This window comes from Nyctereutes procyonoides, unplaced genomic scaffold (genome assembly GCF_905146905.1).
Source record: "Nyctereutes procyonoides isolate TBG_1078 unplaced genomic scaffold, NYPRO_anot_genome, whole genome shotgun sequence".
NCBI lineage: Eukaryota > Metazoa > Chordata > Mammalia > Carnivora > Canidae > Nyctereutes > Nyctereutes procyonoides.
In genome coordinates, this window is record NW_026575159.1 from 24,682,809 (window position 1) to 24,704,297 (window position 21,489).

General features: G+C 48.0%; 1 protein-coding gene across 1 annotated transcript in view; it reads left to right on the forward strand.

Annotated features, from left to right (window-relative positions):
• The window catches only part of TG (thyroglobulin), a 247,711-nt gene that overhangs the window by 76,714 nt on the left and 149,508 nt on the right, over positions 1-21,489 (forward strand). Inside the window, exons 29-35 of the mRNA XM_055313866.1 lie at positions 5,487-5,543; positions 7,660-7,740; positions 11,871-12,008; positions 12,991-13,167; positions 14,489-14,600; positions 16,843-16,922; positions 17,622-17,765. Of these exons, the coding sequence (XP_055169841.1) occupies positions 5,487-5,543; positions 7,660-7,740; positions 11,871-12,008; positions 12,991-13,167; positions 14,489-14,600; positions 16,843-16,922; positions 17,622-17,765 (789 nt within the window). The remainder of the gene's footprint in view (positions 1-5,486; positions 5,544-7,659; positions 7,741-11,870; positions 12,009-12,990; positions 13,168-14,488; positions 14,601-16,842; positions 16,923-17,621; positions 17,766-21,489) is intronic.

Here is a 21,489-nt window from a genome sequence, read left to right on the forward strand (position 1 = left end):
AAGCACTTTCACCCCGCTCAGCACCCTGGTCCTTTGGTACTTGAGCGAGGCAGCTGATTACCCACGAGAGCACAGTTCCGAGCTGTGGCATGTCCTACTTAGAGCAGCTGCCTTTGCATGAAGGCCATAGCTGGGATCCTAGACCTTAGGCATCAGAGGCCAGAGCTGTCTGTGGAAGCTGTCTCCCACACCACCCCATGGTGCCACCTGCTTGTGTTGTCCTAGCAAGTTAAGGACTCCAGTAGTGGACACCCCTCCCTTGCTCTACTCCAGACATGGGGTAGTTCATGTCAGAGACCACATATTCTACTTCAAGAATTTCAAGGATTTTAAAGGGCTGTGGGGAGAAGGGGACAGAAATCCCCAAGGAAAGTGGGAAGGTTAGGTGTGGGCTGTGGAGGTGAGCAGGAACAGCTGTAGAGGAGGGATTTGTTGGGCTCGTGTGTCCATCACTCGTCCTGAGAGCCTGCTGGGTGCGGGTGCTGGGCCCACACTGGGGTCCAGGTGGGCAGAGTGGTCTCTGTGCCCCAGGAACTCAAAGGTAGTGCTTCATTTGTCTGCCTGAGTGGACTGACCAAGGTTCACAGAATTCAGAACGCCCTTTCAGTACATTTCTCCTCATTTTTTAAGCCAACCAAGTATCAGTTTACAACAAACAAATACAATCACAAACAACCAACCCTACAAATTACCTGGAGGCCCTTTTATCCAATAGGAAGGCCCAGTGCTTTTTGTGGTTGTGAGGTTTCTTTTTCCCATCATCGGATTTCTGTTTAGACACTTCTCCCAAGAGAGGAATCCACCCAAAGTCTGCATCTCCCAAATTGCCAATGGGCATCTCTGGGTGTTTCAACTATTTGGTGCTGGCTGGATCCATCTTCCCATTTCTAAGGGAAAAGGCTTAGAAGGCTCTGGAACTGCTTATGCCTTCTTTCTGACAATGTCTTGAAGTGCAAATGAATGCAAAATAGGCAGATTAAATGTCCCTTAATGCCTATAGGGACTTAACATTTGACAGGAAAAACAGGCCTTGGAAGAACACTGCTGGGTTTATTATGGATCCCAAAGGCTTCATGCTTTGGGCAGTGGTGAGGCTCAGGCTGATAGCTGGCATCCGTTGCCTGTGTAGGAGTCTGTTTTGTATCAGTGAGGGCCATTGTCTCAGGGTGCTGAGGGCTAGGTGGAGAAATTTCCCTTGTCTCTGGGATGCCCACTGTCACCAGATGCATTTGGAGCAGACCATCCATTGGGCAGCTACAAATAGGATGACCCTGTTATAGTTATTTACAATGGTTGTCATGTACTTTGCACTAAGCAGAGCCTGAGACAAGGATTTAGGAATGCAGTTTATTTAGGAAGGGAAAGGAATATGAGTTGGACTCTGAAACCCGGGCTTTCTAGTTTGGGATGCTGTCCACTGCCAGGCAGTAGACGCAAACTAACCGCCCCAGACACAGCACATGACCCCTCTACGGAAGTGTTCTGAAGTAAATCAAGACCACACAACACCCACCAACCCTCGGAATCAAGGCTCCATGCCAAACCCCAAAACTTCTAAATGTGTATATGCCCCTGTTGCCTTGATTATGGAGAGAGAGGTGATGAGTCAGAGTGTGGAGGCCTGTTTGTGTCACAGGGATATTCTAACTCAACTGTCACGGAAGGAATGGAACAAATATCTGTCAACTGTTTTCCCCTAAAATATTGCTTCACAGGGAAAAGAAGGAATCACGTTTGCTCCAGTTCTATGCGCCCCATCTCAATCAACAAAATTGAGCCTGAAAAGTTTTGGGGAATGGAGTGAAGGGCTGGAAGTCTGCGTTAGGAAAGGCCAGCCTTCCTTTACTTGGGAAGATAATGCTCTGTGTTTGCTCGGTGGGCTCTGAGTATCATCGATTACATTGTTTTCCTCATTCATCCCTCCTTGAGTTTATTAATGTACGAACAGCAGTTCTGCAGCAGGGATGATGCCATGTGTGGGTGATATAGAGAGGAACAAGGCCCGTTCCAAACCTTGGAAAGCTCTAGTACAGTCAATGGACAGTGACAGTCAAGTGTGAGATTAAAGATCCAGGTGTTTGTTGAGTGCTCTACAGATCCAGAGGAGGAGCATGTAACCCAGCCAGAGGGTTCGTGGCATCCTTCTAGTAGGAGATGATGCTGACTCTGATTTTTAAAGAATGAGTAGAGGCTAACCAGCTGGAAGAGGGTGAGAGTTCGAGGCAGAGAGGGGAAATCTGGGCAGTGATGCAGAAGCCTGGAAGCCTGGAAGCCTGCAAAGACAAGCCCCTTGGAGATGACACATGGTCGCTCATGCTGCCAAGATTGAGGTCCCAGAGAAGTGAATTCTGAAATGTGTGGTAGCTATCACAAGACTGGGGGTAGAATTGCCTTTCGGGAAGGATACCCTGGTGCTTTGTGGCTGGGGGTGGGAAGGAGTCTAGGGAACCAATGAAAGACTGTGATAAGCCAAGAGGGAGGGTCCCACGGACGGGGTATGTTTGAGACCAGTTTGGGAAACAGGCTGGTTGGATGTGGAAGTTGATGCCAAGGAGGAGGCTCTGAGAGGAGTGAGTGCCCTTGACCAACTCGGGAAGTAGGAGGAGCTGAGTGTGGATGTGGAAATGTGGTGGGAAATGGGGAAGACAAGAGAGAGGGCAGTGCCATTCCTTCCACTCCCATGTCCTCTGTGCATGCCTGTGGAAACCTGGCAGTTGCCCCCCAAGGCCTTACAACTTTCTCTGTGGCGATTTACAAACATTTGTACATCAGTCTGTAGATGTCGGTTGGTGACTTTCTGAATCTACCAGATGCACAACTTTTCAAGTGCAGAATTGAACTGAATCCCACTGGATTGAATGGTGTCAAAGTGAGCAAACACCAAGGACGAGGTGAAGACTCACCTTTTCAGGCTAGAAGCCACAGGGTTCTGTTGCCTCAAGGTGGACAAAAAGTGGGCAAGGAAATTCCATCCCCACCACAGTTTAGTGCATTCTGGCCCCAAACACAGCCTTAGACCTGTGTGCACCTGTGTGGAGCCCCTGTTCTTCTCTGGGTGATGGAGAGCATCTCTAAGTTTCCTTGCTACTCCATGAAAATCAGGACACACCACCTCAAGCTGTTCTAGACAACATGTGAGAGGCTCACCCACTCACCCAAGTCAGGAATGAGGACTACTGAGTGGTGGAGAAATCCTTGAGGGATTGTTGCTCTAGGGAAGGGACAGCGATGGGGATGTGGATGAAGGCTCATTGAAGGCCCATGATCAAAATGCTTAGTAGTCTCTCATGGTAAACTACTTTGTAAAGTGGTCCTTCATTTTAGTCTTATATTTGAGAGCAATAAAGCACCGTAGAGATAAGACGTCATTTCTCCTCCTTTTACAGGATAAATAAGAATCCTAATGCAAAGCTTAAACTATTTTGAAAATTTTGGTTTATTTATTTTACTTACACCTATGTTACCAAAAGTATCTATATCTATCTATCTATCTATCTATCCATTCATCTATCCCGCATAGTGTGGCATAGTCAGTATACCGCATAGATTTGGGTGTAAAAAGATTTAAGAAACAAATTCTCTAATTACTTTTGAGACAAGGCCCAAAGTCCCCTCGCCTGCCCTTTGCCATAAGAAAATGTGGTCAGAAAGATGGCAGAGCAGAGCAGATTGGGCAGATGGCCCTGCTCGGTGTTGGTGTTGGAGGAGTATACGATGGGCTCCTCGCGAGTGTGTAGACTGAGTTTCAAATTGTCAGAGATCCAAGTCTAGATCTCCCAGATATCATAGGTTTTAATTTCCCCTCATTTTTATAAGTGACATCCACCCTCTGAAGTGGGTGATGAGAGAATTATGAGTAGGTCTTTTAGGGAAATGTGTAATCACAATATTGGGCAGCGTGAGACGTTCTAGAATTATTGTGTAGTCCTATTTTAGAAGCAAAACCAAATGGAAGCACAACTCAATATTGTTGGCTCCCACCCCCACCCCTAGCATAGAGCATGGCCATTCTTGGGAGGGGCAGGGGCTCATGACTTTAATAGCTGAGTTTTCCAAATCGTTCACTCTTTAAACCTCTTTAAACACCTCTCTTAACAGAAGCACGTCTGTAGATGTTTGCCATTTTGGATGGACAGAATTGTGATTGAGAACATGGGGTATGGAGCCAAGCAGGTGGGATTTGAATTCTGGCATTGACTTCTCTGGATTTTGATCTTCACCTGGTATTTAGGGACAAGAATACCTATCTGTGAGGTTTAAGTGAAGCAATATCTGGAAGGTGCTCATCATAGTGTTGGGCAAGTGGCAATGACTCTTAATAACAATTGACTATAATAATATATGGTTCTTGATGATAATGAGCAACATGTGATCACTTCTTGAGGTCTCAGGTTGGGCACCAGGCATTTCCTGCCACATGCGGAATGTTTGCCTCCAGAACCTGTGTCTTCTGAGCTCTTTCCTCAGCCTTTCATAGTGCAGGGGGATAGGCAAGATCTTAAGGCTGAGCAGAGGCAAGAGAGGCAGCCTTTTTTTTTTTTTACGATTTTATTTATTAATGAGAGATACAGAGAGAGAAGCAGAGACATAGGCAGAGGGAGAAGCAGGCTCCCACAGAGTTTCTGTGGAGGGATGAAACAGTCCGTATCCTGCTTGTAGCAATGGATACTTGAATCTTCACATTGGGTAAAGTTTCAAAGACTTTATACAAAACTGTTTACTATAAATTTATTTTAAGATTTTATTTATTTATTCATGAAAGAAACACAGAGAGAGGCAGAGACATAGGCAGAGGGAGAAGCAGGCTCCCTGTGGGGTGCCCAATGCGGGACTCGATCCCAGGACCCTGGGATCACGCTCTGAGCCGAAGGCAGACACTCAATCACTGAGCCACCCAGATGCCCTAAGAGAGGCAAATTTGACCATCAAGGAATGATGTGCAAAGCCAGTGTTATCTGGATGATTCCAGGGGGATGTAGCTCGGCAGAAAGGAACGCTGAATAATACTAATAATGAATCAAATAATGGCAGCTGCCCATCATAGAGTGAATATCAAATGTCTAGGGCCACAGAAGACAGTTCACAGTATCCCCACCCTCCCAAATATGACCCCTGCTTGCCTATGTGGTGAGATTCTCAGAGGGCATCCATGACATGGACAATTGACATAGTACTGGAGTCTCTACAGGCTTGGTTCTCTTTCAGCTGATCCCCATTACCTTCACTGGTTCTGTGTCATAAGAAAATCTCTTTGTTGCCCTGCACAAGACACCTGGGGTCTGACCAGCTCTGGTTTTGTACTGGGGATCTGGAGGACAGCTCCATGATGCTCTCTGTGTGGGGGTGCACCTTGATAGGAAATGGGGTTCTCAGGCCAGGAGCGGCCTGTGTGGGAGAGGTGGGTCAGTGTGGCCAACGCGGGTCCCTTTGAGAACAAGCCCATTCAAGCTCGTAAAAATAATTATCTCTCCTTGCAGTTCCGGTAGCCCTGGAAGGAACTTCGGGACCTGTTACCAGCTTCCAGCGGGTTTATCTCTGGAAAGGTGAGATGTGGGGCGGAGGGGGGGAGCGGGGACGCTGATTACACCAGACGGTTGGGCTCCACCTCCCGTTCACAGGGCACTTTGCTCCCCAGAAAGAAACAATCGTAGAGATTTGCTTTCCAAGTGAGTGCTCTATGTGGCATAGATGGGCCTGACCCTCATCAGATAAGACACCAAGCCCCAGAAGAAACATGACAAGTGTCAAAGCCCCAGGAAGGATGGGGGAAGGAAGCAGGGCTTCCTGTGAGATCAAGTTCGCTGCCCTTGCTCTGGGGTGGGCGCTCCCAGGCCACTGCAGACCAGGGAGGCATTTCTCCAGGGCTCTCAGCCACAGGGGGCTGGTCTCATGGCCAAAGGACGCATGAGCCCGGCTTGGAGGTAGTGCTATTGCAGGTGCATGGAGCACACTGGGGCTGCAGATAAAACCCACACTTGGATGCTGCTGCTGTGTTTGTCCTACTCCGAATCTCCTGAGCATTGACCAAGTGCCTACTCAGAGCTGGGGCAGGGCAAAGTATTTGGGATGAGTCTGAGTGACATGGGATAAAAGAGTCGGGTGAGGCACAGCCTTCACCTGTAGGAGGCTCCAGCCTCAGGAGACAGCCTGAGCAGCAAATCCATACAGGCCATGGGGCCAGTGGGAGGAGGAGGACAGATCCCGCCCCACATCACGTCCCTCCTCTTCCCGGGATCCCTCCCTCACCCATAACGGGTCCGGTTGAGACACGATTGGTGACCCTGATGACCTGTTTTTGTGCCTGTGAAGTGACCTCATGGGAAGGAGCACAGAGCGTGGGGCAGAGTGACTATGATTTCTGGTTGAGTCACCTCCTCGTGGCCTTGTGCACACTATTCATACCCTCCAAGCCCCGTCTCCTCATGGGCAAGCACAGGAATGAGTGCTCGCCTCCCAGAACCGCATGGGCATGGGCCCGAGGGTCACATGTGCAGTGCTGGGAGCTGTGCCGGGTGCATGGGGTGGCTGACTCAAACTGGGGTTGGCGAGGCTGGATGAAGGGACAGGAGGGACAGGAGAGAAAGAAACAGAGAGTGCCCACCATTTGCTCATTCTAAAGTGATTTCACTAGATGATACACCTCTTTTTTGCATTTAGCTGTCCTTGTAAGGAGGCTATACTGAGGGGTGGGATTGAGGGGATACATTTTAGTCATTTTGCAGACAAGATAAGGTGTGGAGAGGTTTGGTGAAATGCCCCCAGACGTCCCTGTCGGGGCCCAGAGGGCCCAGACTCTGGCTCCAAGTTTAGTGCTTCCCAGTTATCAAAAATTTCTTTTTTAAAATAAAGAGTTTATTTATTTGAGAGAGAGAGAGAGAGAGAGAGGGAGGGAGAGAGAGAGAGAGAGAGAGAGAGAGAGAGAGAGAGAGAACATGAGTGGGGGAGGGGCAGAGGGAAAGGGAGAAGTAGACTTCCTGATAAGCAGAGAGGCCGATGCGAGACTCAGTCCCAGGACCCTGGGATCATGACCTGAGCCAAAGGCAGACGCTTAACTGACTGAGCCCCAGGCACCCCCAAAATTTCTGATAAATAAGCTGCCAGCTGGTGAAGAATTAAGGAAGAGCTTCTCCCGAGGACATGTGCTGCATGGAGCAGAAGCCCCCAAAGGCTTGTCTGATACCCACTTCTCCCCATAGGCTCACTCTGCTCTCATGGAGACAAGTTCCCAGCATGGAGATTTTTAATTTTTTTTTTTCAAATTCTAGTTCATCAACTTTCCTCCTGCATATTCTGGGATAGACTATTTCATCTCTATGCATCTCTGTTTTCTCTGGAGTAAAATGAGAATCTTACTCCTTTTTCACAGGGTGTTCTAAAAACCAATATTTATGGATACATTTCATCACCTTTGCAATTAATCATTTCAGTATCAAGGACAATAATGATTCTGGTATTGAGAGGTTTGCTGATGTTCCACAAAAGGCCAAAGAGTACAGGCCTCTGCCACTGGATTCGGCCCAGACCCTGTCTCGGACACCTGGCAGTGGACCATGAGGATTTCCCACATTGTCATTTTGTTGACGAGAAGAATATCTCCTTTTTTTCCATCCCAATGTAAGACTAACAATCCTTTTATTTATTTATTTTTTGCCCTCCCAGAGTCTGACATGGGATCTCGGTCTGAGTCTATGGGATGTAGAAGAGACATGGAACCAAGGCCAGCATCTCCAACAGAATCAGGTATCAGTCCCCAAACCCTTTTATATGCCTGGGTGTCTGGCTGTGGAGACAAGATGGTGACACCAGGTGTTTGATCAGTGAATGAGCCTGTTAGCATAACTGCACTCCGTAGCTAGGGCCTACTCTCTAGCCTAGCTCTTCAACCAGTTATTCATTTCACAAATACAGGCAGCTCCTCGGGGGAGGGGGGCATTTGGCACAGAAAGCAAAGTGAAATCATTGCAGAATCATCACTGCTCCTGGAAAAGCAAACAACCATAGCAACGAAAGACTCTTAAAGACCAAGCTTCATCCGACTGCGGGCAGTGAATGCAAACAGAATGTACAGATTCTGGAATTGTGTGGGGAGACAGATTTCTCGAGAAAGAGTCATTTAATGCAGTGGAAAATCTAAAGCCATACATTAACAGGGGCAGAAAGTATGTGCAGAGACACTCTATCCCTAGCATCTGCAATTGTTATTTCTCAGGTGGAGCGAAAACTCAGGGTGGGAGCAGGGAGGAGAGAGGGAGAGGAAGAGGAAGGAGGATGAGGAAGAGGAGAAGAGAAGGGAAAGGAAAGGTAGACAGGGAAAGGGAGAGGGGAAGTAGGTCGGTCTACCAGCACAGAAGAGGCAGCATGGCATCAAGGGAGAAACACCACATTGCAAAGCAGATAGATTAGGGGTTGAGCCACTTTTATGGGCTACTTACGCTACCTGCACAGCCATGGGTACTTTGCTCACCTGCTAAGAGCCTTGATTTATCATGTGTAGAATGTACCTTGCTCTCCACTAATCCAGTTATAGTTGACACACCAGGTAAAACACCTGGCACATTGCCCGGTACTTAACAGATGCCACCCAAACCATAGCTTCTTCTCCTTCCCGGGGCTTTTGTCCAGATCCAATTAGATAAGGTACAAAAACCACCCCAAGTGGGGCTCATCCCATAGCAGTTTGACAGTTATGCATTCATCCTGCATTCGTAGAGTTGCAGGACCTGAGGGCTGTGCCCTGGTTTAGAGTACGGGTTCTGAGGCCAGGAGAGCAGGCTTCAAACCCCAGCTCTGCCTCTGTCTGCCTGTGCAATCCTGAGTCACCTTCCTTGTGCCTTACTTTCTCCCTCAGTAAATGAGAGAGAGAGAGAGAGAGACAGACAGACAGAGAGAGAGAGAGAGAGAGAGAAGTTCCCAGGAGCCAGGGCAGTTGTGGGAATTGAGAGAGTAGGTAATGCTGAAAATCACAGTGGCACAGAGCAGGTGCCCAACAGCTGGTGGCTGTTCTTACATGGTGGTGGCAGTGGTATTGGTGATGATGATGATTCTAGCACCCACCCCGGCTCATAGCAAGCCTTCTTTTTTTAAAAAAAATATTTCAATTCGATTTAATTAATATGTACTGTATTATTAGTGTTGGAGATAGAACACAGTGATTCATTAGCTGCACAGTGGCCAGCACTCATTACCTCCAGTGCCCTCCTTAATATCCATCAACCAGATTTCTGTAAAGTTCTGTCCCCAGTCCTCTTTTTTCCTGTATTTCCCGTCAGACAGCTGGTCCTGGTCTGGCATGGAAACTAGGGTCAGGGTACATATTCCTGTCCAAAGCTTTTAGCACCTTCAGAGGTCTTCCCGTGGAAGCTTTAATTTTGCCAGCAGGGTGTGGGAGAGAGTGAGTGGGCACCTGCATGGGAGGCTGCCCCTCCTTGCTTGCATAAACAAGCACATGGCTGGGTTTCTTCTGCACAATGACCCAGGCCCTCACCTTTCCGATCGATGCCCAAGCAAATTGGCAAATTCATTCTGCCTTGGGAACCTACCGAACACATGGCTGGTGTTGAAGTTCATCTGCTGCCGGCCATGGTTTTCCTGCTGGAACAAGGGTGAGTTCAGCACTCACCAGGGAGGGAACCAGAAGATAGCGAGCTCCCAACTTGAGCCTTCTGGTGGCTCTGCATTTGGTGCTTTCTATGCATCTTGTCCCAGAGGTTAGGGCAACTCTGCTGACTGGTGTCATGGCTCCCACTTTATCAGTAAGACATGTGAGGCCTCATGTGCCTCAGTATCCCCTGGTTGAGCCGTTCAGGACCAATTAAGCAGCTCCAGATTCAAGCTGTGGACCGCTGTGCCTCTGAAGCCTGGGTTCCTCTAGAACACAGCCAATCCTTGGCACAGTGTGGGCTGCAGAGCTGAGTCCTGGTGGCCCCCAGCTGATAGATTTTGTTTCATGTGCAGAGCAGACTTCTTTTTTTTTTTTTAACAGAGCCAATATTTTTAAATTGGGAGGTTTTATATAAAATGAGATTTCAAGTTTCTGTAGAGGAAAACAGAGGAAAAGCTCTGCGCATACTGGCTTCAGATTCCCACCTGGCGACTGTCCTCTGAGCTGAGTTGAATTGCCCTTGCCATCAGTGGAATTGCTCCTGCTGGCACTCCTGCTGGCATTCTTGGGGCACTTTTGTTTGGGCTGCCCACCCCCCTGTACCTTACCTCGTGGCAAGGTACAGGTGAATGATGGTGGAGCAATCCTAGATAGTCTGTAAAATCCATCATTATCCCCTGTGTCAGGCCACACCTACAAAACCATCACAGGACTCCCACAGGAAGTGGAGTCCCCTCACTCCCCCCACCCCCGACCAGGGGAGCTGAACCCCCCTTTCCCCCTGCCCAAGACCTTGGAAAGAATCAGGGTGAATAGACCCAGCTCGGCTTAGTTTTCCCTTTCTGAGCTGATTAAATTCCTGGGCTTAGGAAGATAACACCCCTGCAGGAAAGACCCCTTTGATCTGCTCCTCTGCGGCTGGGCCCAGAGCCAGCATGCCTTGTTTACCTGGCCTGAGCTCCACGATGTCCCTGAGAATGGCCTCCCCAGTTCAGAGCATGGTGAGGGATTGTCCGTTTTCTGTCCCAGGAAGGACAGCAACATGGTCTTTGGGGTCTCTGGCAAGGCTAGCTTTTTGGCCTTGGCAGATGTTAGTAAAGCTTTTATCTCTTGTGGTGGATTTTGTTGGTGAAAAAGGTCAGTCTTCAGGAGCCTGCTCTATGGAGCATGGAGGGTGGGCTCTCAGGAGGATGCGCAAGTCCCAGGCAAATGGGAGTCTATATGGCATGTCATGCACCTTATGCCAGAGCCCTGAGCTAAGACACATTGTAAATGGGCTCCAGCTCAACTCCATGAATTGCTTCATGCCCCCAGTGTAAGCATCTCTGCAAAGTCAGAGCTCTCATGAAGGGCATAAATAGGCTCCTCACCCCCGGACCTGGGACATTGGGGCCCTCGTCCCTGGAGAACCTCTTTATAGAGCAACAGAACATCAGAGCAGGAGGGAACAGCATTGGCCTTGAAGCTCAGGAGGACTAGATAGGTGAGGAACAGGGGAGAGCATGGACAACAGTCCTGGGGCAGCAAGCAGTATGGCAATGCTTCTGGGTATGAGTTGAGGACTGGAGATAAAGCTTAAAATATAGTTAGAGCCTGGACCAAGAAGAAAGCTTGGACTTCCATCCTGTGGGCAGCAGGGCACCAGAAAGAGCCTTAAGCCAGCAGTCATGGCATGTGAAGATATAAAGAAAGACCAGTCAAGCTGGAGATTTCAGATGGGGCAGAGCAGAGCTGAAAGCTGTCTTCACAGACGAAGGCTGCCATTTGGGAAAGAGACGGGGTTTCTGTGTGGCTTCAAAAGATAGGAGCATCTGTGGTTCAAAGTGACAGATTTGACTTCACAACTTCTGAATGGTGGAGTGGGGTGCTCTGGTCAACCCAGACAGGTCACGCAGGGGTACAGGGGCATCAACCAGAAATACTATGGGGAAACTCCTGCCTTGGGTGAGAAGTTGAACCAGATGGCTCCCAGTGTTTCTTCCAAACTAAGATTCTAAGAATTTGCAACTCTATAATTTTTAGGACTTTCTGAAAACTTCTGAATCCTTTCTGCCTGACTAGACTCCCAGGCCCATGGCCTCCAGACCTCCTCTGGCTTCACATAGCCTAAAAAAAACCGTGTGTGTGTGTGTGTGTGTGTGTGTGTGTGTGGTGTTTTTGTGTGTGAGAGAGAGACAGTGAGAGACACACATAAACAGAGGAGTGAGGACAGAGAGAGGCCTGTTGTAGAGATAAAGCGAAGGATATTGATTCTCTCCTTCTTTTTTAGATTTGACAACAGAGCTTTTCTCCCCTGTGGACCTTGACCAGGTCATTGTCAATGGAAGCCAATCCCTGCCCAGCCAGCAGCACTGGCTTTTCAAACACCTGTTTTCTCCTCAGCAGGCAAACCTGTGGTGCCTGTCTCGTAAGTATCCTTAGATCCCATCCTTCCTCTTCTAGATCCACTGGTCAGGCAACACAGACCTGGTTTTACAACTCTCAAGAAATAGCTATGATGAAACTTGATGGCATAACTCAGGGGTCACTTCAGTGTTAGTACAATCAGTGATATAGAAGAAAGACAGGATATAACCCATATCTTCAAGAAGCTCATGGTATAGATAATCTCTACTCTACTCCCAGAACCTATCATCCTTCTATCTATGCATCCATCCACCCATCATCCACTCACCCATCATCCATCCATCCATCCCTCTATTCATCCATCATCCTTATTTCATCTATCCACCCATCTATCCACTCATTCATCCATCCATTTATCCATCCATCCATCCATCTACCCATCATCCATCCATCCATCTATCCACCCATCATCCATCCATCCATCTACTCATCATCCATCCATCCATCCTTTTACCCAATAGGCATGTGCTGTGTCTACCATGCGTTATGTTCTAAGCCTTGGGTTTGACCTTGGGGATGAGAAAACAGAAGAAGATGAATTAATTATGACCCCTCCCTGTGAGGGAGCTACCATATTCCAGTGGAAAACTCTGACATGGGAGTGGGAGCAGGGGAGATCATTCAGAGAGTTCAAAGTTTTTATAGTCCTGTGGGCTCTGATCCCAACTGCCTCTGAGATGGTCTGTATAGATCCAATGGAATACTGCCCTATTGTCTCCTGTATTTATGAGTTTACACCTCACTCTTCACCTTCTTAGACTGCTTTTATTCAGAGCCACATGGACTCCTTGTTTGGTGGACAGTCCCCTCCCCAGCTAGCAGAACCTCATTGTTTTTTCTTGGGCCTTCCAGACTGGGTAGTCTCAACTGTCCTGGGCCTCTGTCCTCCCAGGAGGAATCCCTACCAGGTGTAGAGGGACCTGTAGAGGTCCCTTTCCTGCAGACCTCCCAAGGGCTAAAACCCATTGCTTCTCTGCCTGCAGGCTGTGTCCAGGAGCCCTCTTTCTGTCAGCTGGTGGAGATAACAGACAGTGCACCCTTGTATTTCACCTGCGCCCTCTACCCAGAAGCCCGGGTGTGTGACAACGTCATGGAGTCCAGTCCCAAGGGCTGCAGACTGATCCTGCCCCACAGGCCAGAGACCCTGTTCCGGAAGAAAGGTGAGTGCTTGGTGGGCATCTGCACAAACTGCATTTCCAGTGGTCTACTGGCTCTGTGGTTTTAGAAGTATCCAGATTAACTTATTCTTCCTTTTAAAATTGAAGTTACTCATGCTCCTTGTGGTAATGTGAAGTCATTTAGAAATGCAGGATGTTGACTATAGAGACCAATCCTGTCCTGCAATCCCACTCCTTAGAAAAAGTCACCATTAATGCACATATCAGTTAAAATTCCATTTGGCTGTATTTCACAGAAAATCCCAACAGTGGCTTTAACAAGATAGAAGTTGCTTTTTCCCCTGAGGACATTAATGACACTTCTTTTTTTGGAGTCCTCCCCCCCCCCGCCCTCCACCATGCAATCTCCATTTCTTCCAAGATGTCATCATGCTTCATTTACTGTTCTACAGTGCTGGAGGTCTTTCTCAGAGATCTGGCAACCCTTGGTTTCACACTCAAATGTAAGAGAGGGACCCAGAAGCTGACTGGGAGGCTTAGAGTATGTGGTGAGAGCTTACTGACTTTTAAGTTTCCCTGTAGGATAATCTAGTTGGGCTACCCTTTGGGAAATCCCTCTGGTTATTATCTTTAGGTCCTTCCCTATGTAGGAATCTTGTAATATCTGCCCTGGGGCTATGAGCCTGGCTGATATTCATTTGGATACCAAATAAAGTTGGAAGATGGGAGTCTCAACCTTCACCATGTGGATGAACTTGAAGGAATCCCCTAGTTTCAGTGTGAAACTCCCACCATGACCTCCACCTGATGCACCCAAGAGAGACTCTTTTTTTGGATCTCCAGAGAATAAACCTTCCACCTTCTTCTATGGTGGGAAGAGGACACTCGTCTACTGTGCAAAAGAGAGGAAGCCATCTGGAGACCTAACTGCTTCTTAAAGAGATTTCCAGCCTATCCTGGTTTAGCCCACCTTCATCCCAGTGATACCAACACTTAAACTTTTTGGAATTCCAGAAGGCGTATAGGATTTCTTCCTGTTCTTCCCACAGAAAAGTCACTGATTGGGTTTTCTTAGGTCTGCAAAGTGAACTTTGTACTCCTCTGTGTTCTTTCTGGCTTTCACAACTTTGTTGCTCCATCCCCTCTTCTATTCTCTTTATCCCTGTGGGTGTGAGCCTTTACAAGAATCTCCTTACTCTTATTTTTGTGAGATCTGGATGAAAGCAGAGCATAAGCATGGGAGTTGAATACCCCATCTTTAATTGGAAGCTCTTGACCTGGTGTCTACACTCTTACCCTCTTATTTTCATGGATGCAACAGATCTGTCCCTAAATAATGTAATTTCTTTCTCCCCCTGTGTAGTTATACTGAGAGATAAAGTGAAGAACTTTTATACCCGCCTGCCATTCCAAAAACTGATGGGGATTTCCATTAGAAACAAAATGCCTATGTCGGAAAAATCCATTTCCAATGGGTAAGCTACATCTGTCACTTCAAGTATTTATTATTAAAAGTTTTCTATGTCCATAAAGACAGTGACTTAATATCAGTTGAAAGCACACACAGAAAAACCTGTAAAACTCAAAAGTGAAGAGTGAAAAGGTAATGAGGAGGTGACCATACCTAAAAACTGTGGCCAAGTTCAACACAAAATCGAGCCCTGAACACCCAGTTAGCTGACACAAAAGGGAAACACTGACCCATGTCTTGTCAATTAACAAAAGTTACCAAGTATTGTAGTGAACCGGGTGAGCAAAGTCTCACTGTGCTGTATGCAGAATCTGGAGAAGCAGTGGAACTTTTAACAGGATCACAGATGATAAGGACTTTGAATTTGTTATACTTCTTATTTTTAAAAGTATTTTGTGATATATTTAGTTAGCTATTATTTAGTTGTTTTAATTGAGGGTGACATTTCTGTCAGCCTAGTTTATGGATCTCATGCATCAGGATCACCAAGAGGACTTTTTTAAAAAATAAGTTTTATTTATTTATTCGTGAGAGATACAGAGAGAGAGGCAGAGACATAGGTAGAGGGAGAAGCAGGCTCCCTGGTGGGAGCCTAATGCAGGACTCCATCCGAGGACCCTGGGATCAGGACTTGAGCCGAAGGCAGATGCTCAACCACTGAACCACCCAGGCGTCCCCCAAGAGAACTTTTTACAAACCACATTCCTGGGTCCTTTCCTGGACCTACTGAGTCAGCATTTCCTGGGGTGAGGCTCAAGACTCTGAATTTCAAGTAAGATTCTCCTCCCAGTGGCTCTTTTCTACTTTAGAATTGGAGAATCATTGATCTATGATCTGTTGGTCTATGAAGTGTTGTTGATTTTTGAAACTATGTCATGTTGCTGGTGTTGAAGATCAGCTTTTGAAAAATGGAATTAAAAGGACGCTACAGGGCAGACTGTCTCGAGATCTGGTAGGGTGTCTCCTGTGATGATGGGACAGGGTTAGAGAAGGATGGTTAGAACCAGGGATCAGTTTGATTCTGGTGCTGGGGACTCAGAGAAGGGTGGTTCGATGGGAAAGCACCTCATTCAGGCTGGAGCTCAGCATTGGGCTTCCATGGAAGAAGAACAAAGTGATGGGTGGGCAAGTTGGGTGGGGCAGGACTCTGGGAGAGGGAGCTGTGGGACAAACGGTCCACAGGCATCAGGGCAGAGATGCAGTCAGCATTGGAAAAACTGCCCAAGACCTGGAGGCTTTATCCACAAGGATGTGACTTGGGTTTGGGGGCTCTTAAGACAGAGCAGGAGAATGGCAAGAAGAAGGCAGGGTCCCTACCTTGAAAAGGAGCTGAGGAGTCAAGCTACCTCTCAGGAGTCAAGAATGGGTGATCGCAACTGGGACACGTGATTAGGGTGAGAGATACTAGAACTGAGCCCAGGAGCACTGGGTTGGGGGCACGTAGATGGCTCAGTGGTTAAGCATCTGCCTTTGGCTTAGGTCATGATCCTAGAGTCCTGGGATCGAGTCCCACATCAGGCTCCCTAGAGGGAGCCTGCTTCTCCCTCTGTCGTGTCTCTGCCTCCCTCTGTGTCTCTCATGAATAAATAAGTAAAATCTTAAAAAAAAAAAGTAGCATTGGCTTGGAGCCACTGTTTCTCTAGGACAGGTTCTAGAAGCTGGAGGTGGGGTCTAACAGCCACTGAATTATTAAGAAAAGTAGGTCCTGGGATGGGACCTGGATGTGCTGACCCAGCAAATAGGGGCCTGTTCTTGGAGTGTGATCATCCTACATTGCAGAGCAGACATGGAGGGAAGCTGTGTTGGGAGACAAATGCAGGTCATTTCCAATAGACACCTAGTTGGGTCAGTAAATCCATAAGCCCATAGAATCCCCCATTTCTGAAGATGCCTTTTCACCTTTCCTACCATCGCTTCCTAGTCCCATAGCCCAAAGCTGGACTCTCTCCCAATCCGAACGGATTGGCATGTTGAGGACACTGGGTGAGCATGGCTTAGAGACGGGCACATAACAGACACAGAATAAATGCCTGATGAATGAATGAGCCAACGAATGAAGGAGAAAAGAGTAGAATTCTGTTTTCAGAAGGAACCTCAAAGCTAGGAATTCACTTATGTGTATTAGCCAAAGCATCCCTACTTTTAGAAGTCATAAAGAAGAGAGCCCCTAGATGTAGGAATGACTGTAATTCGGTAGGTCCTGGGCCACCCACACAAACCCTCTTCCCTCTCTCTTCCTACTCCAGCTTCTTCGAATGTGAGCGGCTGTGTGATGCGGACCCATGCTGCACTGGCTTTGGTTTTCTCAATGTTTCCCAGTTAACAGGTAGTCATGATAATAACTCTGGCTGCCTGCACGCAGCTCCTGGCAGCCTGGAGAGCATGCTCACACCTCTGGTCTCATGCTGGGTGGGGAGGTGTGATCTTTGTTCCCAGATGGGAAGTAGGGGCGGGGACAGGGGAGGTGGTTCATAATTGGGATACCTGGAGATGGCTTCTGGCTCACTGCATGGGCACCTTTACAAAGCACTACTGCCAGGCTAGAATCACCTCCCTCCATACTCTTGTATTATCTCTCCAGGCCCAGCTCAGGCAGTTTGGTGGGATGAGCTTTGGATCTATCCGTATGACCTGAATTGAGAACTTGATTCAGTCGCTTCCTAGGGGTGTGATCCTAAAAACGCCACTGCATCATAGAGCCTTGGCATCCCTTATCTGCAAATAGGAATACAAACGCTACCCCTCTCCTGGCATTGCATGAGGATCAAGTGATAGGATGCAGACAGAGCCCACAGACCTGGGCATGTGACGGGTGCCCCGCCCCGTAAGGATTAGCTGACTCCATCCCTGTCCTCTTAGGGATGCATTGCAGTACCCGGTTTTTCCATCAGTGACTAGGATCACACCTGGAATGCAGTAGAGTACCCCAAATATCTACTGGAGAATAAGTTTGCAGAATTTTTCTCATTCACATACAGTCGACTGTCTTGATCATTTTCCTGGTCCTGGTTACTGTTTGCTCCAGGAGGAGAGGTGACGTGCCTAACTCTGAACAGCTTGGGACTTCAGACATGCTCTGAAGAAAATGTGGGAGCCTGGCGCATTCTGGACTGTGGCTCCCCTGACACTGAGGTCCGAACCTATCCCTTCGGATGGTACCAGAAGCCTGGTGAGTGGCCTGTCCCAAACAGCTGTGTGGGTGTCTTTAGTCGACCATTTCCCAACCATTAGGATGACATCCTTGGGCTGGGAAGTAGATTAGCTGGGATTCATTGGGTACAAGGGACAGAAACTGAGTCTGTTCTACTTAAGCCGGAAATAAATTTTTTTAAAAGTCTGCTAATAGACTCAAAAGAAAGATGACTTGCTAGGTCTCTTGGATGTATTCAGCAGGAATGGATGGACACTTCTCCATCATTGGGTTTTGGTGGCTATAGTCAAGCTTTAAATTCAAGGGAGAGAGTTTGGCTCAGCTTGGGCTATGAGTCCTCCCACTGCCAGAGGGAGGGTGGGGAGGCTTGAGTGATGGTCCCAGAAAGACTGGATGTGTTGGGGGAGAGGAGGGTCCCCAAAGTATAGTTAAGGTGCTGTTGCTGGGCAGGGGAAACCAACAGATGTGCCCTCTGCCAATTTCCCTTGTTTTTTGAAACTTGTCACTTCATCAGGACAAAGGAGACTCATGGTCATCTTGGGGCGAGAAAAGGGGACACTGGTGTGTATTTGACAACATACATGGAGTTGGGATTTCAGGGTTGAGGCAGTTGTTGCACCAGGGTGCCACTTCACATGTATGTGCTGATTACATCCCAGCACATTTTAGCAGCTCAGTCTGAAACTGGTGAATGAATGAATGAATGAATGGTCTACATGCATCGTGTGATGGAGAAGCCCTTGTACTCAAATGAAAAGATATTAGTGTCTTCCCAACTCTGCCATCTACTGAAGCTTTGTCTTTGGAAAAGCCTTCCCTTTCCTCAGTTTCCCCATGGGTAAAACAATGAGTGAGACTTACTCTGGCCTTCTTGCTTCCTACCTTTTGGGTGTACATGAGTGTGGATTCACTTGGGGAACAGGAGGAAGCTGCATGGAAACTGGACATCCTCACCCTGTGTCCCAGAAGCAAATTCATAGACATGTCCCAGATACAAAAAGATTGAAAACCGCCTCTGAGTAGGTGTCCAATGGAGAGACTGAGCCAAGGTTCGTTATCTCCAATCTCTCCTACTAGTGGCTTCCTGTTTAGTTTTCAGAGTTGATTATTGGATAGATACTGGCCCTGCTGGGGCACCTGGAAATGAGAGTCATGGAATGTGTGGTTTGGAGGAATCTTAGAGATCCATAACTTTGATCTCTGCATTCTTCACATCACCCAACACAACATGCTGCCTTAAGGAGGGAAGGAGAGGAAACTCGGTGTTGCTCATGGGGCTGCAGAGTGTCCACACGTGTGCTGTATCCCTGCTCATGCTGGGGCTTCTACATGGGCGTATAATTCAATACTCCTGGTGCCCATTGGAATTGGCATTATTTCCTCCATCTTGAGATGAAGGCATAGAAAGTTGAAGCTACTCAAGTCAAGCCACACAGCTGGAGTCAAGTTGCAAGCACAGAGCTCATGACTCTAAACTTCACCCTCCTCCATTTTCCATGCTGCCTGGAGGGTCTTCTGTATCCCGGGAGTGATTGGATGGGAAGATGTCCAGACGCTTTGTTTGACTGGTTTTCCCTTCTTCAATTAACTAATAAGCAATTAACTAATACATTGAAAAAAATAAAATAAAACTAATAAACTAACAGACCAAACCAGTCATTGGTTTGGCTTCTGGTTCCAGAGCCATCTCCAGCTTGAGGGGCCGGGACCGGGACCCCTTGGCAGAATCTGGCCCTTGGATCTTGTTCCTGTGCCTACTAAATTCTAAGGCATTCCTTGGCTTTGGGGCAGATTTATTTGGAGTTAATTATTAGCAGACTGAATGGAATCTTTCCTGCTGATGTCTACCTTGAGCATCCTGCGACTGATCCTTGATCTGAATTCACTCAGGGTCAGGGTTACGCTTTTCATTTTATTTTCACATCTTGATTTATTTTAGGGAAAACATCAGGGTTGTAGGATGAAAGAGCCTCACTGGGTTTCTATATAGAGAAGAATGTTCCATATAGGCTTTCCACTAACTCGCAGGGATGGGAGAGAAGCGAGTGCCCGCTGAGGACAGTGGCCCTTGCGGGAAACACAAGGCCAGCTCTGGGTTTTGAGGGGGCTTCGAAACAGAAGTCTTCCCCTTCAGAACCTCCCTGCCCATCTCTCCTCCTGTCCGTCTTCCCATCTCCTCACCCCACCAAAGACCGAAAAATATCAGTTTCCATCCTCATCTTGCTCAGGGAGAGTTGGGTAAAAAGAAGCTTAAGAAATAAGTCATTTGTTCAGAAATATCATGGGAATCAGACCAGAGCATTACAGCATCATGGCAAGAGTTGGAAAGGCAGAAAACCCAAGGTGCTCATTTTCCCCACTCGACTCCATCTGTTCTGTGTCTTTTCATCTGACAGCACAGACCACTAGCTTTTTCCAAACATATGTTTTGTGGGGTCAGGCTGGGGACTCAGAGTTGTGTCCAGAAACCAGAGGCCAGGGAATTAAGAATTCCCAGTGGTGTTCTCTTTCAGCGGACACTGACTGAGCATTGGCCATGCCCAGGGCCTCTGCTGTTGCTAATCCAGCTCTTCCTGTGGGGCTGGCTGGAGAAAGCATTTGTAAGCATCATCTCATCTAAACCTCACAACCACTGTCAGATGAGGAAAGGGAACTCCAGGGAGGTCAAACCACTTGCCCATGGTCACACAGGAATTGTGTCTGAGTCACCCAGCCACATAACATAATGACTCAGTCAATCAGAAAGAACGAGGTCTGAGCTCTGACTCTGTCATTTGCCTGCCCGAGCCTGGAAGGGAGCATAGGACCCCGATCTTCCCACCTCCATCAGTTCTGGTGCATGAAGCATGCATTTGTCTGCAAAAATTCTTGCAAAGAATCTCCATAATAGACCTTGCCCTAGCTTCAGATGCGTGGCATGGCCATTTAGGGGACTGACATCTATACTTAGTCTTTACCACGGGCCTCTGATTGGGCTCCAGGCTGAGAGCCAGAGACAAGAAGCGTAACACCTGTCCCATTTCCGAAGAACTACCCCTGAGAAAGGAGAAAGGAAGTGATACTCACTGAGTTTCTACTACACGTCAAACACCATGGGAGCCTGGGAAGTGGATGGTCCTGCTTGCAGAGGCTTTAGCTGGGCCGGGGAGGCAGATATGAGAGAAACGGAACATTTCTTGAGCAATTACTATTTGTCACAAGCAACTCTAGAGCACTTTGTCTCCTGTATTAATTTCCCACCCCCCTGGGAGGTTGGCTCTCTATTCCTCCCCCCTCGTGAGGAGATAATTATTCCCCGTGGAATCAGAGAGCTATGCAGAGATGTGGCTGACGATCCTGTGGTGGGATCCACAGGGGCTTCTGGAGCGTGAAAAGGATTGTGCCCAAGTGGCTCCAGGGAAAGTCTGCATGTAGGTGAAGGGGTGAAGGCCAGCGGGCTGAAGGGAGCAGTGGTCACTGTGTGGGGGCAGGCAGCAGGCCCTGGTGGGAGGGGTGCACCACGGTCCTGCCCTCCCAGCCCTCAGGGCTTCAGAGAGCCGCACAGCATCACACCATGAGCTCAGGACCAGGCTGTTTGCAGAGCAGAGGCCAGAGCTTAGCCTCCTGGGATCCCAGAGCCCCAACAGGGGACTCCAGAGAGCCCGTGGCAATGCTCTATCTGATTTTGCTGTCCACAGTGAACAGAAAGTTCCATGTGTCAGCTCAGAGCCTACCCAGGCTCATGCTGAGCAAGGGTGTATGC